This window comes from Contarinia nasturtii, unplaced genomic scaffold (genome assembly GCF_009176525.2).
Source record: "Contarinia nasturtii isolate CC-2019 unplaced genomic scaffold, AAFC_CNas_1.1 Cnas_scaffold_2864, whole genome shotgun sequence".
NCBI lineage: Eukaryota > Metazoa > Arthropoda > Insecta > Diptera > Cecidomyiidae > Contarinia > Contarinia nasturtii.
This window is the reverse complement of record NW_022200181.1, coordinates 187,333-202,956: the sequence shown is the minus strand read 5'-3', so window position 1 is coordinate 202,956 and position 15,624 is coordinate 187,333. Positions and strand designations below refer to the sequence as shown.

The 15,624-nt window shown below is 32.6% G+C and overlaps 1 protein-coding gene across 43 annotated transcripts in view; it reads left to right on the top strand.

Annotated features, from left to right (window-relative positions):
• The window catches only part of LOC116349475 (sodium channel protein para), a 74,423-nt gene that overhangs the window by 42,436 nt on the left and 16,363 nt on the right, over positions 1 to 15,624 (top strand). For 10 of the 43 annotated variants that reach the window (XM_031780926.1, XM_031780921.1, XM_031780920.1 and 7 more), the window contains 11 exons: positions 2,966 to 3,270; positions 3,579 to 3,952; positions 4,580 to 4,885; positions 8,469 to 8,531; positions 9,334 to 9,514; positions 9,644 to 9,822; positions 9,901 to 10,003; positions 10,074 to 10,142; positions 13,406 to 13,689; positions 13,764 to 13,937; positions 14,712 to 14,874. In XM_031780926.1, coding sequence (XP_031636786.1) covers positions 2,966 to 3,270; positions 3,579 to 3,952; positions 4,580 to 4,885; positions 8,469 to 8,531; positions 9,334 to 9,514; positions 9,644 to 9,822; positions 9,901 to 10,003; positions 10,074 to 10,142; positions 13,406 to 13,689; positions 13,764 to 13,937; positions 14,712 to 14,874 — 2,201 coding nt within the window. Of the gene's footprint in view, positions 1 to 2,965; positions 3,271 to 3,578; positions 3,953 to 4,579; positions 4,886 to 8,468; positions 8,532 to 9,333; positions 9,515 to 9,634; positions 9,823 to 9,900; positions 10,004 to 10,073; positions 10,143 to 13,405; positions 13,690 to 13,763; positions 13,938 to 14,128; positions 14,292 to 14,711; positions 14,875 to 15,624 lie in introns of all 43 variants that reach the window. The other 33 variants (XM_031780927.1, XM_031780922.1, XM_031780939.1 and 30 more) reach the window with 7 other exon arrangements.

Here is a 15,624-nt window from a genome sequence, read left to right as displayed (position 1 = left end):
TATTTTATGCCTACATTTGTAATTTCAAATATTCGAAGAAATTGTAATTTCCTGAAACGTTTCAATTTACACAAACACACAATTTTTATATATTTATTCATCGAACGAAAAATGTGAATTGTCACGTACAGTAATAAAATCAAAGGCGCATATGATACTGTCATAAATGCTTCTAAAATAAAGAAACGATTCTCTTCAGACTTTGAAATTTCCGTTTAATTCAATCGAGATTTTCGTTGGCATATTTATATTTGTGCGCAAATATGTTCGTACAAATATTATTACGAAGAACAAATAAATCATTCCTTCAATATAAATCAATAAGTTCATTGTACTCGTCGTAAAATGTGTTTGTGTAGGTTTCTATAGAAACTATTTAAACTGAGCTAAAATGGAATTGCGAAAATAAATGAGAAAATAACGCATACAATATGACTTCTTCTTTGATTCACGACGGCGAATGAAATTAATGATGAGTTAATGCAAAATTGAATTTCTATCGCATTTGCTCCTTCACCTGTACAAAAGCAATGAAAAGATTTGCTTTTGCCAATTTCTTTCTATTTTTCTACTACTTCTTCATTTTTTTTTCTATTCTGAAAATGACTAGTTGAATGTGATGACCCAGCAAAATGCAACGCAAAATAAAATAAACGAGCGAACATGAAGAGTTTGTGCCCATATAAAAGTGTGGCCTACATTATTCCAATTGAATGCTTATCCAGGCTTCTGGCATTTCCAATAGAAAACAAAGTATATGGCATGCAAATGAAATTGTCAATCGATTCGCTGTACGGATATTATCCACCGATAACTTAAACAATATTTCATTGTGTTGGCTATAACACATATACACACATGCACATTTCGACACGTTTGCCTGACTTATATTGAATATGAAACGTTGAATGCAAGCACCGTATAATTATCTAGTTATTCATGTTGCAATTTGAAATTGTGCATGCCGCCTTTTTGCCGGTCGCTGGTTTGCATTTAGCACGCGAAAGCGGATGGAGAAACCCCGATTTAAAATTTGATTGTTTTGCACCATTTCGATATTCTATTTTTGCTATTTCCAATCGCATCCATTTCCAATGTTCAGTACACTTTAATTGATGGTATTTTATCAATGATTTTACCTACATTTTTCTTAAATTGATCTGCATCTTCTCGAATTTGAGTAAATCTTTTTACAACGAATTCAGATAAAAAAATAACGCTTGTAGTACCCTCGGTTGAACTGAATGGAATTGAAAAAGTTCAAGTGTGTTATGAAATTCTGTGGGAGTTTTCAGCAGTAGAGATCGTTTTTTTTTTCTTTTTCAGACCTCACCCAAAAATCACGATGAAACTTTTTTTTTCTGCTTCAAATGCGCTGCACTGCATACACATCGCATTCCACTTCTTCTTTCTTTCTCTTTCGGTAAATCGATTTTCCACAATGTGCACGCGAACTAAAATTTCTATTTGTCCGCAAGGGAAAAAAGCTAACATCATGAAAATGCAGCGAATGGCATTCAAATAAAAAAAAACCTAAAAAAGAAAAGCCTTTTTTCTCTGTTCGGTCTTTCTTCCACAGTCACACACATTTCGATTTTCCAATGGAACGCTTCTCAAATACGTTGCGAATGCTTTGAGCTTCAGTTCGTAAGCTGATTCGTGCATTGTGTGGCATTTTTGGTATACATACATGACTGCACATATACATTCTACCACATTAACATTTTCCCACTTTTGCCTTAACAACAAATGTTGCCACTCAATGCCTAAAAATGCGGATGACGATGAGTACCATCATACACTTAAACCTCCATCGTACCCGTTGGCACATGGCAAACGGCAGACACACAGCCAAGCAGCGACAGCAATATACAATAAAAAGCTTCATTTCGATTTGAACAAGTCGGGGAGCAATGGAAAGTGCAAACAATAACTCCAGAGCTTCATCGTTTTTTGTTTTCTTTTTTTTGTTGTTGTTGCTGTTGTTATTGTTGTAATTCTCTTTTGACACACATTTCCTCTTTTCGTGTATGCCGAACAATCAATTCAATGCACTATTTTTGCGCTCGACAATTCAATGGGCGCTCCGAATACAAAACATAGAGATCCAATACAAAAAGATTCAACAGATTTTTTTTTTTTCACATAAGAGTCTCACTTCTTTCATTTCTCTAATGCTGTGGATTTTGTATGTGTATCTATCTTTCCGATTCGCTGCCGTTTTGCGAACCAAGGAAATATACAAAATGTTTGATGAAACAAATAATGGGAAGTAAAAGTCTTGTAAATAGTATGGTTTTCATTGCGACGCGAATAAAAGCGCTGACAATGCAACGGAGGAAATGTCAGAACTCATTGAAATATAAAATTTTGAAAAGAAATGCATACAAAACAAGTGAATGGCTGACATCGACAATTCAGACGAATCTCTTCTTGTTGGTGGTGTTGGTGGTTGTTTTTTTCTTTTCCATTTTGTTTTTTATTCAAAAACTAACTTTTCACTCCATGAAGCACATTTTTAACACTTGCATCCAGTGGTTAAAACGTTGGTCAACGACGCATTTCAATGCTATTCAAAAGTTATCATTTGAAACGTGTTTTATTCATATTTAACTCTAATGGCATCTGTCTTGACTAGAAAATCGCTTCTTGACATAAATTACAAGTCACACACAAGCCATAGTAGTATTTCGTGAAGAGGCGCAATGTTAGACGAGGTCAATACGGTTTATAGGGAACATAGGAGTGAGTCAAACGGAAAGGTTGTTATCGTTTACATTCTGATTTTCATTTACGTTTTTTTAATTTTTTGGTTCATTTTCTTTTCATTCACACATCAATCACATTTATTTGACGAAAAAAAACAAACATTTGTATGATTTTGAATTTACTTTTCAAATTTTTTTGGGGTGCACACTATTTCAACTCGTCTGTGATTATCGTCATATAAATCAATCGACGACAGCTATGTGACAATGGGAATCGATTTGGGTAATTTAGCGGCGTTGCGTACATTTCGTGTACTGCGTGCCTTGAAAACTGTTGCCATTGTACCGGGTTTGAAGACCATCGTTGGTGCTGTCATTGAATCGGTAAAAAATCTGCGCGATGTGATAATTTTAACGATGTTTTCGTTATCGGTATTCGCTTTGATGGGCCTGCAAATTTACATGGGCGTGCTAACGCAAAAATGCATTCGCCAATTTCCATTGGATGGCTCATGGGGCAATTTAACCGATGAAAATTGGGATAATTTTATGAAAAACGACAGTAAGTACATATTGTTCTGTAAGAACACAACATATTTTGATGATTTAATACTATATATTACGATGTCAAGATAAAAAAAGAAACGAAATATTTGTGTGTATTTTCCTTTTCAGAAAAGTTAAGTAGACTTTTTTCGATAGAATCATTTAGAATATCCGCTTAGCGGAATTTTACATAAAACATTTATAGTCGAATTAGGAAAGAATTTTTCTTAGAATTAGAGTCTTCTGAAATTGCTATTAATGTTTGTACAGAAAAGTGACTTTTGATTGTGTTTTTTTCTCGTTTTTATTTTGCCATCTAAACAGCAAACTGGTTTAAAGAGGAAGGTGCACTGGAATATCCACTATGTGGTAATTCATCGGGTGCCGGAACATGCCCTGAAGGATATTTCTGTTTGCAAGGCTTCGGAAAGAATCCAAACTATGGCTACACCAGTTTTGATACATTCGGTTGGGCGTTTTTATCCGCTTTTCGTCTGATGACACAAGATTACTGGGAGAATTTGTACCAATTAGTGTTAAGATCTGCCGGACCGTGGCACATGCTTTTCTTCATCGTTATCATATTTCTTGGTTCGTTCTATCTCGTTAATTTGATCTTGGCTATTGTCGCCATGTCATACGATGAACTCCAAAAGAAAGCCGAAGAAGAAGAGGCAGCCGAAGAGGAAGCGCTTAGAGTAAGTTTCAATTAAATTATTTTTAACACTAATCAATTAATTAAATGTAGAAAACGCTTATATATTTTAATAACTCATGTATTTTTAAAGTCACAAGACATAAGTTTCATAACTTTTGCATTTCAAATAAAAATGCCAAAAAACAAAGTTCGATCCTTTCGGTTTAGAACCGAATTCTAAAAAAACTTAAAACTATTCATCAATCGATAAAACGAATTTTTTTTTTTTCATCAAAACGGTTGAATGAGTTAAGAATCATTTATCCAAGACTTCAATAATAATTAATGAATACATTTAACGACTACGTTCACTTCGAGAACATTCCTTAGTGCTTGAGAATACATTAAAATTTTATATGAAATCGATAAAATCAACGATACGACCGCTTCAAAAGGATGTAGATTGTACACGTAAATTAAGTGCAAATGTCATCGAAAGTTCGAAATGTATTTTTAGTATTGACGATTGAAGATAGCATAATTTGAATCGCGTGCGTCACAATGGACATTTTTCGATGAGAATTTTTAGAAATCGGAAGTTTAAATCAAAAATGTACATTTCATTTGCTATTATCATATACAATATTTATTAAGCCATTTTTTTGTTTTTATATATAAAAATGTGTAGGAAGCTGAACAGGCAGCAGTAGCAAAACAGGCGAAAATTGAAGCGCATGCAGCGGCAGCAGCGAATGCAGCAGCCGCTGCAGTTGCGGCGGCCGAAGCTGCAGCTCACCCGGAAATGGCAAAGAGTCCATCGGATTTTTCATGTCATAGTTACGAATTGTTCGTTGGCCAAGAGAAAGGAAACGATGACAACAACAAGGAGAAAATGTCAATCCGTAGCGAAGGATTGGAGTCGGTGAGCGAAATGCAAAGACCAACTGCACCATCAGCCGGCACAATGGCGTCCAAGGTTCGCAAAGTCAGCACGGTAAGTATGGCTATATGAATGCTACTGCATGCACCATTTCCTCGATTCAAAAACACACATATACACATACATTTACACATGTAAATATATACACATTACAAACACGCACTGTGATATAAGCGCACACTTCATTCAAGGTGCTGTCCACATTCAACATAACATGTTACCATTGAGAATGAAAAATGTCGTCCAATCGTCAGTTCACGCACAACAATTTACACGTGCGACCATTTTCATCTTTCAGTATTAAATAAAAATCATACAACTCGGAGCCTTTTGTGGGGTGTTTGACAATATCGCGAGACCAATCGATTCGTATTCGAATCGATTTGAATTGATTGGACTGACATTTTCCCGTTTCTATTTCCTGCTTGTCACGCAATTTTCGTTGTACCACTACTATTTTATTATATTGAGAATAAATTCCTCTATTTCTTCCGCACATAAAAAAGGCATCAATTCGACCACACAAATATTTACATCGATTCATTTCCGCTGCTTCTCCATCGGAAATTCCATTTATCTATTCAAGCTGACTTTTTTTAATATCATGCAAATTTCCTTTCGTTCTATACATCTGCTATCAATGATTTCTCCATCGGTAAAATGATATGAACACACACAAAAAATCGCTTCAGTCATCAAAACGCAACCACTTGAAATATGGTTACACGGTTCACATTCAATTTATTTGCATTACTCAATGGCAAACCAGAGAGAAATACGATTGATTTTCGAATCGAAGTAGTCATTCTCTTTTTAAATTTCATCATATTGAATATGCATTGTGGTGGCCTAATTAAAACCAGAAGAGTGAACAAAAATTCATATTAAAAGTCATTGATTCAATTGCCAGTCAACATAAATCATAGCACAAAACGCTGCAAATAAATTAAAGCGTTCGTTGTGCTTTTTTCGTTGCCAATCCGTTTCATTTGCAATTCAATGGTTTAATGAATTACACAGTTGGATGCAGAAAGCATTTTCATCGTCGAAAAATACGAGATCAATTGGTAGTTTTGAATTTTTTTTTTTGTATATTACGATACAATAGGCTCTATAATTTGGACTCCGTCATTGCGATGCTCTCGATATAGAATATTATTAGCATACAGAACTCTGGCCTCTATGCACTGAAATCACTTTTTTTATTGTGCCACGGATTTAAACGGATTATATTAGGGAGAAAAAAAATATTTCAATTCGATTGCTTCGATTTCATTACGAAAAAAATATGTAGCAAATTAAAAAAACGATAGTTGTATATTGAATGGTTTCTAGTTTCCACTGAGAGGTAATAAATATAATTAGTATTTGGACACCCGTAGGAATTTTAATAATTAATTGCGATATCGTTGTATTGTGCATAAAATTCTCGTCAAAGTGGCGTGTCTCAAATATCTAGACAAAGTTATTTACCGCAGAAGTGATGGTTAGATCACTGAAAATGGTTATTTAGATCAGTTGTGTATAATGGTAAATAACAAGACTATGGTCCATGGTCCTCATAATTCATTAAACACTTTCTGCTTCAGTCAACGATTAATTAGCATAATTGAAATATATTTTGTCTTTGAAGCGATTATGTTCATATCATTTAACTTATAACCCGAAGCGAAATCATCACAAAAGTTTCACCACAACATTTCAACCACCGCATTTTTGTAATTCCGCTTGATTCAAATTCACTTGTGATTTTTAAAAGTTCATTTACGCTGGGAATTCATCCAAATGAGTTCAAACTTGATAGCATTGAATTCAACTAACCGCTCTTGTTGTACCGAAAATTGAACTTGTTTCGGAAGAAATGTTCAACTTTTTTCATAGAAAAGAAGAAGATTAAAACATGCATTTTCCATTAAATTGTTCCTAGTTTCTAGTTGAAACTTTAATTTACGCCGAATACAAAAGAAGAATCTCCACAGCTATACATACAAAATTACATAGACTGTTCTATCAATCTTAATTTATGTACGATAGTGCATGTCCCACACCGCTTGGTTTGAAAAACTTAATTTCCATTTTATGAATTTTCAGTTGAAAAGTGTGACTATAAAAGTTTAATAGCGATGCATGATTCACACTTAATAATAAATTATTCATAGGAATATATCATAATATGATAATCATTTAAATAAATAGTTCATTTCACATCTGTACTTCTCCATTTCCGCATGTATGCATAGCAAAAGTTCAGTTATCTATGATAAATATTTTGAATGTCCGATTAAAAGTCAATTTTCAAAAGTTTATTGGTTTAATATTTAACTTTTGCTTTGCTGCTTATTCTATCTATATATCGATTGAAATATTGTTTTGTGTTTGAGTTTGTTTGGATTTTAATTGATTTGGTGATATATTATTTTCAATTTTCTATTGTTGTTGTTATTGTTGCTGTTCGATCCTCCAAGTAAGAAATCGATGCGTCAAAAAAAAGCCATTGAATTCCATATATAGACATTCTGTGTGTTTTAGTATAGTTTTTGTTTGTGTGTGAATTCATCTGTGAAGTAAAATCGCCTTCAACCCGTCATTAATTGATACATAAGACACATATAGTATATATATTTAACTGAATGTATAGTCCATTTTCGAAATCCATCCATCAAAATGCATTACGTTTTTTCTCATTCATTTGCGACGCGCGTACATACATAAAACGGCTCGAGCGCTTTGGAAACATTTATGACCAATTATGAAATGAATATGCAAAGAACGGCGACCGTTTGGTTCAAGTTAAGCTTCGTTAGTTTTAGATATTAAACTTCATTCAAATTAATCATTGATTTGTATAAGGCTTTTGATTACATTCGTTTCGATATTTTCCTCCCATACGATGGCACAAAGTCTGTTCTTAGCAGAAGGAGTATCATTTATTGATTGGAAATTTGTGGCTAAGAATTTTCATATCATTACCATTGAAATGAACTGTTTTTTTTTTTAATTCGACATCAACGATGTTATAGTTTTTTTTGTGAATGTTTCGTTATATTTTCCATTTACTAAACAAGGTCTTTGGTCAAAATCATTTAAATTCCTATCATCTTAATTCATCTTGTCATTCATTCATTTTTGAACTTGTATTCATTGATACGAAACCCATCAAAATTTATAGCTTGAACATTTCAATTTTACTGCTTCTTGTGTAAATAAATAATAATAACAAAAAAAAAAGCTTTAGAAGTATTCCCACTTTTTCTTTTCGTGTGCCTTTTTCGTTTGATTTTTTTTTCTATTTTGAAATTCTATAGCTTTCAATTTAGTTTTCTTTTTTTTTCAATTGTTTTGGGCTCGTTTAAATCAGTTCAAAAAATCGAAAGGTAGGTTCTTTGCCATAATTTTTTTTAACATGAATGCCATATATTCTCCATGAATATATATTTCATGCGAATATTTATGGAAAAAAAAATACATATAATTTCATAGTTGGTCATGAAAAATTAACTCGAACCCGGATCCGAGTAGGTCGAAGCATTCGAGTTCGTTTTCTATCTAAGGAATCATGTATATAAAATTAATTTTATCAGAGTGATGCAAACATCAACACGAAATTAAAACTGAGTATTTTCTAATTGTCCTTTAGACATCGCTGTCTTTACCCGGTTCACCGTTCAATATTCGAAGAGGTTCACGCGGTTCGCACCAGGTACTAAACACAATGAAAATACTTACTAAATTATTCATTCTAAATTTTCAATGGACACAATCAAAGCATCTTCGTTGAACAACACACAATTTCCATATCTATTTGCATCGATCATTCAATTAAGAACCAGAACATGAATTGAATCAAATATGCTTTCCATAAATTATACATTTAAATCGTTCCATTCAGAAAATTAAGTCTCTGTTTTACGTCGAAATCAAATAGAATATCAAACTAAGTATCAATTTCTGTTGAAGACTTTGTTGTGTAACTGCTACTAATCGGTTTTATGTACTCAATGTTAGTGTTGCACGAATGCTCTTCTGACTATATAGTACAGCTAAAACGATTTACAATTAATGAGCACACTAAGGAATGCGATGTATGTTATAAGGCTGTCTAAAACTTAACTTAGAGCATCGATATAGATTTTATCGAGACACACATTATTTGAATTCTTTGCAAAAAAAAAATATATTTATACATATAAGTCTCAAGAAACAAAAAGAAACTTTTATTTATTTGAAATTCAAATCAAAACGTAAACATACATTCGAAAAATAAACAAAAACATTTTAACATTAATTTGCAACACACCCACTTACGATGTTTATAAAGTTCATGTAACATGAACATAGCAAAGAGATGAAACTAAATAGAATTACAAATTTTTTTATTTCCAAAGAACAAACATTTACTGTTGTATCTCTTTGACTCGTTGCCATTTACATGAGCTTTAGAACATTTTGCGACCGGGAACTGAAAACTGTAAATCTTTCATTTTATGTGAAATCCAAAATAGTTCACGATTCGAAATGGTCGCGGTCGTTTTGGTATACCAGGTAGTGATCGTAAACCATTGGTACTATCGACGTATTTGGATGCACAGGAACATTTACCATATGCTGATGATTCAAATGCGGTTACTCCAATGTCCGAAGAAAATGGGGCCATCATTGTTCCAGTTTACTACACAAATATGGGTAAGTGATTTAAAAAAAAAATCAGTGGACTTTCTCTTTGTCACTGCCATTTTCTTTTGTCGTGAAGTGTACGAGTGAAATATATTTGTTGACTGTGGTCGTTCTATTAAAAAATGTCAGGTATTTTAGGATCAAGACATTCATCATATACATCACATCAGTCTCGCATATCATACACATCGCACGGTGATTTACTAGGAACTAAAGAACAAAAACTTAGACATAGATCACGAAATCAATCAGTAGTTACGCAACAACCATTTGCCGGTCCATACACCGATATCAATCACAAAGGTCATCGAGACTACGTAAGATACCGCCAATTTCATCAATTCAATTTTAAAAATGGATATTGAGTTATAACAATTCTATCAATACGCTTGCAGGATCATGGATCAGATTATACTGATGAGGCTGGTAAAATAAAACATAGTAACGACAATCCGTTTATTGAACCCGTCCATGGGCAAACTGTTGTAGATATGAAAGGTAATTTTTGGTTCAATAAAATTGACGCATTTTACGGTGACGTATTTATAGGCATTTTTTTTTTTTATAGATGTGATGGTTTTGAATGACATCATTGAACAAGCTGCCGGTAGACAAAGTCGTGAAGGTGATCAAGGTGGTAAGTACTTACCTGTCAGCTTCTACAGCAACCCCATGAATCAACGTTAAACTCCAAACAATGTATAGAATGTACAGAATGTTGTCGCCACCTCCCTCTTTTTTTAAAGCTAAATTGTGACTTTCTTCTTTAGATCTCTTCTAAATGTCGTAGTCTTATTTATATACATATATATTCAATAATCTGTTATTTTCATTCCTTTTTAGATTATCTTTCTTGTGTTCTTTATAAATATATACATATATAGCGGAAATATTGTTTGAAGAGCGACGATCTTGAAACGACTTCTCAAACAAATTTTTTTTTTTTGAGTTTTTATTTTCCTTTCTCTCTCTATATATCTTTTTATCTAGAAAATGCTTTCTACTTTGTGATGTCCGTATCTTTTTGTAAAATAGTTTAGAATATAAAATGGACAAAAATAGCTCTATGGTCATAGTGAATTGAATTCAGTGATGAGCTACTTTTAATGTTTTTTTTCTTTTTTGGTTTTTAACTTTCCTCCCCAAAAAAATTTGTATGTTAAAAAAAAAACTAAATTTGGAATGAATTTTTGTTTTTGAAGTAATTTTTGTGAAATATTTTTCTCAACTTTTCTGGAATGTTTTCAGTTTTTACATTTTTTTTTTAAATTAAAAATATATTAATATTTTCTTTTATTATTAATTTAATAACCGAATGTTTTTGTTGTACAAGGTATCGAACAAAAAAGTACAATTTCATGAACGAAGACTTCAAAAAATTAAATCAGAGCTGTATAAGCGAAGTAAAATTGATTTGTAAATTGCCTTGGAGACTGAGAATTATTGGTCGAAAAGTTGCAAATCAAATGCGATATACATCCAATATCATTAAAAAGTCATAAACAAGCGTGCCGACATTCGACCATTTGTTCAAATGATATCTGCTTTCATATACGTATGTTGAGAAAACAGAGAGCTAGACAGACGAAAAAAATGTCCCTCTTGATTCCCATTGCAGAACGAAGCGTCGAGAAAAATTCTTGACCTATTTTAGTTGTTACACACATATACACACTTTTTCTCTCTTTCTCTCCCTTCTCACATATCTCTCTGTCACCCTTTGAGTATTTGTACTAGAATTAAAAAAACCAAATTATTATCCTTGTGTGACTCATCTGTTTCTTTCTTTCTTTTTTCCGTGTCAATTTTTTTTCTCACTCACTCACTCTCTCTCTCTCTTTTGTAGAGAATTTTCGATTTGTTCATTGTTTCTCTGTATTTCTTTCGTCTATTTTCTATTTTGTACATAAAACAAAGCAAAAAGAAAAGAATTAAATGAAAATTCGCACGAATATTGTTGCGTTGTTTTGTAAGTAAAATCCCGGAAATGCATATAATCGTAAATACGCGTTTGCGTTCGGAGGGGAAAGAGAGGTATTTAATCCCTTACCTTCTACACTCACACATACACTTTCTCGCTCTCGCTCTCTTTCACACAGACACAACACACAAAACACACAATTTCACAGTTATCATTCGAAGTGCACACTTCTCGCTCTGAACATTTCAAAAAGGAAGAATCAAAGAAGAATTTTCTTTTGTGTGTTCTTTTCATTCAAGTTTTCTTTATATTCATATTTCCCACCTCTTGTGTGTTTTTTTTTCTCTCTTTATATTTTCGATTCAGTATCTTATTAAGCCAATTGTAACATACTCCATTTTTTTGATATTACACACATTTTGGGTTTGTTTGATCAAGAAATATATATATATATACACGAAACACATCATACTCTGAGACTGTATACAATTTTGTCGAAATTTCTTTTACCTTCAAAACATTGAAGATGTTTATTCTTGACGAAATATTAAATTCGGATCAAAACTTATCAAACATCAAAGCATTTTTTTGTGAATCTATTATGTAGGAAGTTGCCCCAAAAATAATCAAGTATCTGTCAGAGTATGGTATGCTAGTGAATCTTAAATGGCGTTTTGTGTGTTTTTTTTTCTTTGCATGCTTCATTCTTTCACATTTTACTTTATCTATTGTTAAGCTTTGCACGGAACTAAAAGGCATTTTCAATTTCTGTTTACATATTTTTACCATTTTTTATAATGAACGCATGAATATAATGCATGAATTTATTGGCATTGTTATATCATGGTCAATTTAAATTTCTCCTTAAATGAATTCGATTTGTATTTTAAGCTAATTTTATATTTACTCAAACTATTTTTTTTATTTATGTACAAATTTATGGACTTGCCGACGCCGAATACGCTTTAGTTTGTTGTTTGCATAATAATCGATCTGCAAATCACAGTAGGCATCGTAACTGACATCGTAACAATAATTGCCAAATGGTATAATTAACCATCGATGTCAATTTCAATCATCTATCCATCCATTTAATGTGGTAAAAGGCGTGAACCGCTTCCACAAATGATCAATTTTAATGGAACGTTACAAACATTGTCTCTTGCAATATAGACACTAAGAAGAAAAAAAATTGAATTTGGAATTTTTCTATTTCAAAATACCTAAACCAACAAAAATATTTGTTTGTTCCCAAAAAATGGAAAAAACTTTTACCTCGTGTATTCAAACATCAAAGTTAGTCCAAAAGTAAACAATGATGTTGTTTCCAATATTCCCATAAATCAAATATGGACATATGCTTCAACAATGTCTCCCGTGCAAACAAAGTTATCTAACTTTGTTGTAATTGTTATAGCGTTAGCAAAACAAAAATAATGGCCAGATGGTTAACTATCTTGATTAAGAAGACGTGTTGTACTGTGTAAAATTTCATACAAAGAATTATTGTGTTATTGAGTTAAGCGAATAGTTTGAGTTTTAATTGGGTTTCACATAAAGTAACTACCATTTCGAGCCAAGAGACTGACTTTCAAAATGTAAGGCCGAATATGTGAGATGTTTTTTTGTTGGCCACACATGAAACACTTAATTCAATTTGAAAAATCGTTGCATTTTAGCACATATGTTACATTAAAATCACAATTATCATTTGTGCGTTATACAAAATCAAAAAAAATCTCTGATGACAAAAAATGTATATGCGCCAATGTTTCATTTCATCGAAAAAATTCAAAAACAAAACACGCACCAATCATATCATGTATTAGTGACAGCAAGCAACAAGCCGGCAAAGCAAAATTAAGAAAAAACCTCTTTTTCCCCAGTGGAACAATTTTTGAAACATATCTACCAAAAAAAAGAAGAAAAAACAGTTGGGTCAAAGTCACTACTAATTTGGATCACCCTGTTTTGTTCAGTTTCTGTCTACTATTTTCCAACAGAAGACGATGATGATGACGACGATGGTCCAACGTTCAAAGAGAAATTAACAGCATTTTCAATGAGAATGATTGACATGTTTTGCGTATGGGATTGTTGTGCGCCATGGTTAAAACTTCAAAGTTGGATTTCATTCATCGTATTTGATCCGTTCGTAGAATTATTTATCACATTGTGTATCGTAATAAACACATTGTTCATGGCACTTGATCATCACGACATGAATCGTAATATAGAGAGAATCTTGAAAACTGGCAATTATGTAAGTATATCAATATAAATTTGGTTGGCTCATTCGATTCGAAATTCGATCAATTGTTTTTCATTTCCTTGCAGTTTTTTACGGCAACATTTGCCATCGAAGCAACGATGAAACTCTGCGCAATGAGTCCCAAATACTATTTCCAAGTCGGTTGGAATATATTCGATTTTATAATTGTTGCACTATCATTGGTTGAGCTCGGACTGGAAGGTGTACAAGGATTGTCTGTATTACGATCATTCCGTTTGGTGAGTATATATTTTAAAAAAGCTCAATGAATTCAACAAGGTTACATACAGTTTTTGTCAGTTGAAGAGTTTCATAATGTGTGTGTGTGGAAAAGATGTCGGATCTTTTCAATAAAACGAAATACATACAAAAAAAAACGGATCTGTTCCGACCCAAATATCTGTCTCATTTTCTTCAATTTCTGGTGTAGTTGCGAGTGTTTAAATTAGCAAAATCGTGGCCAACGCTGAATTTATTGATATCGATTATGGGCCGAACGGTTGGCGCCTTAGGAAATCTAACATTTGTGTTGTGCATCATTATATTCATCTTTGCCGTCATGGGAATGCAATTATTTGGCAAAAATTACACAGGTACATCGCTATGATGCAACGAAATAATGATGAACACAACCATTGCCACCACAAAACAACCTCAAAACGCTCAATATGCAATTTATACTCGCAGATTTTTTTCCCTTTACATTTTTTTTTAATCTTTGTGTAATCAATTTTTCTTTTTAACTTTGAAAAAAATATGCTATTTTAAATAGCTCGCCGCATCCGCTTTTTAGATGGAACTCGTAATACTACTCAATAAATCACATCGGATAAACTCTATCACATGAATCTCACCAACTTACTATATCTTACAAACACATTGCAGCTAACCATTTGTTTTTTCGTTTCGCAATTGTTAAACACATTTCGCTTTTTTTCTTCTTTCTCTCTCCCTTTTTCTTTCATTTGTCTTTGGGGATTTGTCATGTTATTTAAATGCTCTAAATTATATAGCTTCGAGTATTCAAATTGGCCAAATCGTGGCCAACATTGAATTTATTAATTTCGATTATGGGCCGAACGATGGGCGCTTTAGGTAATTTGACCTTTGTATTGTGCATTATTATCTTCATATTTGCCGTAATGGGAATGCAACTATTTGGAAAAAACTACGTCGGTAAGTATTTGAAAGTCAAGCGACCTTTCTCTCTATTTCTCTATGTGTGTGTGTTTCGAAGTCATCATTGTGATCATGTCTTTGTGGAATAAGTACCGTTTTCTTTCTCTCTTAACAATTGGGTATTCGTCTCTTCTTTATTTTAATATTATTAGAAGCATTAAATCATTGGACTAACGCCGAGAACTACTCCTTCCAGGAGTAAATTGTGTAGAAAAGAATGAAACGTAATGAGTAAACGAATTTATTTTTACTCATTACTAAGGGGATGAAAAGTCCTCGTCAAAAACCTTTTCTTCGGTTTTCAATCATTTTTACTCCTTTGCAAAGCAGTCCCTGAATTACAAAACCAAAAATATTTGAAACTAAAAGCATTTGAGCATTTTTTTTCTCACAAAATTTCTATTAACATATTACAACTTATTCCATAAGTTTCACGATTGAATCTTTTTTAAAAAATGCACTTTTCTCTCTACTATTACTTGTCTTGGCACTTATCCCAACTATTTTTGTTCACAATTTATTTTTGTATGTTGAGTAATCGCTTGTGACTCGCTTTCAAGCATATGTTGGCTCATTTGATGCACACATTAATTGAATGAGTGGAAACATTTTTTTACATTAAGATTTAATTATTGAAATTGTGTATATGTGTATGATATGAGTCAACATTGATGAGTGGCATGCTTTCATTGTGTATACATTTTCGATAAAGAAAATACAAGCAAAACTAAAATGAGTAAAAATGTT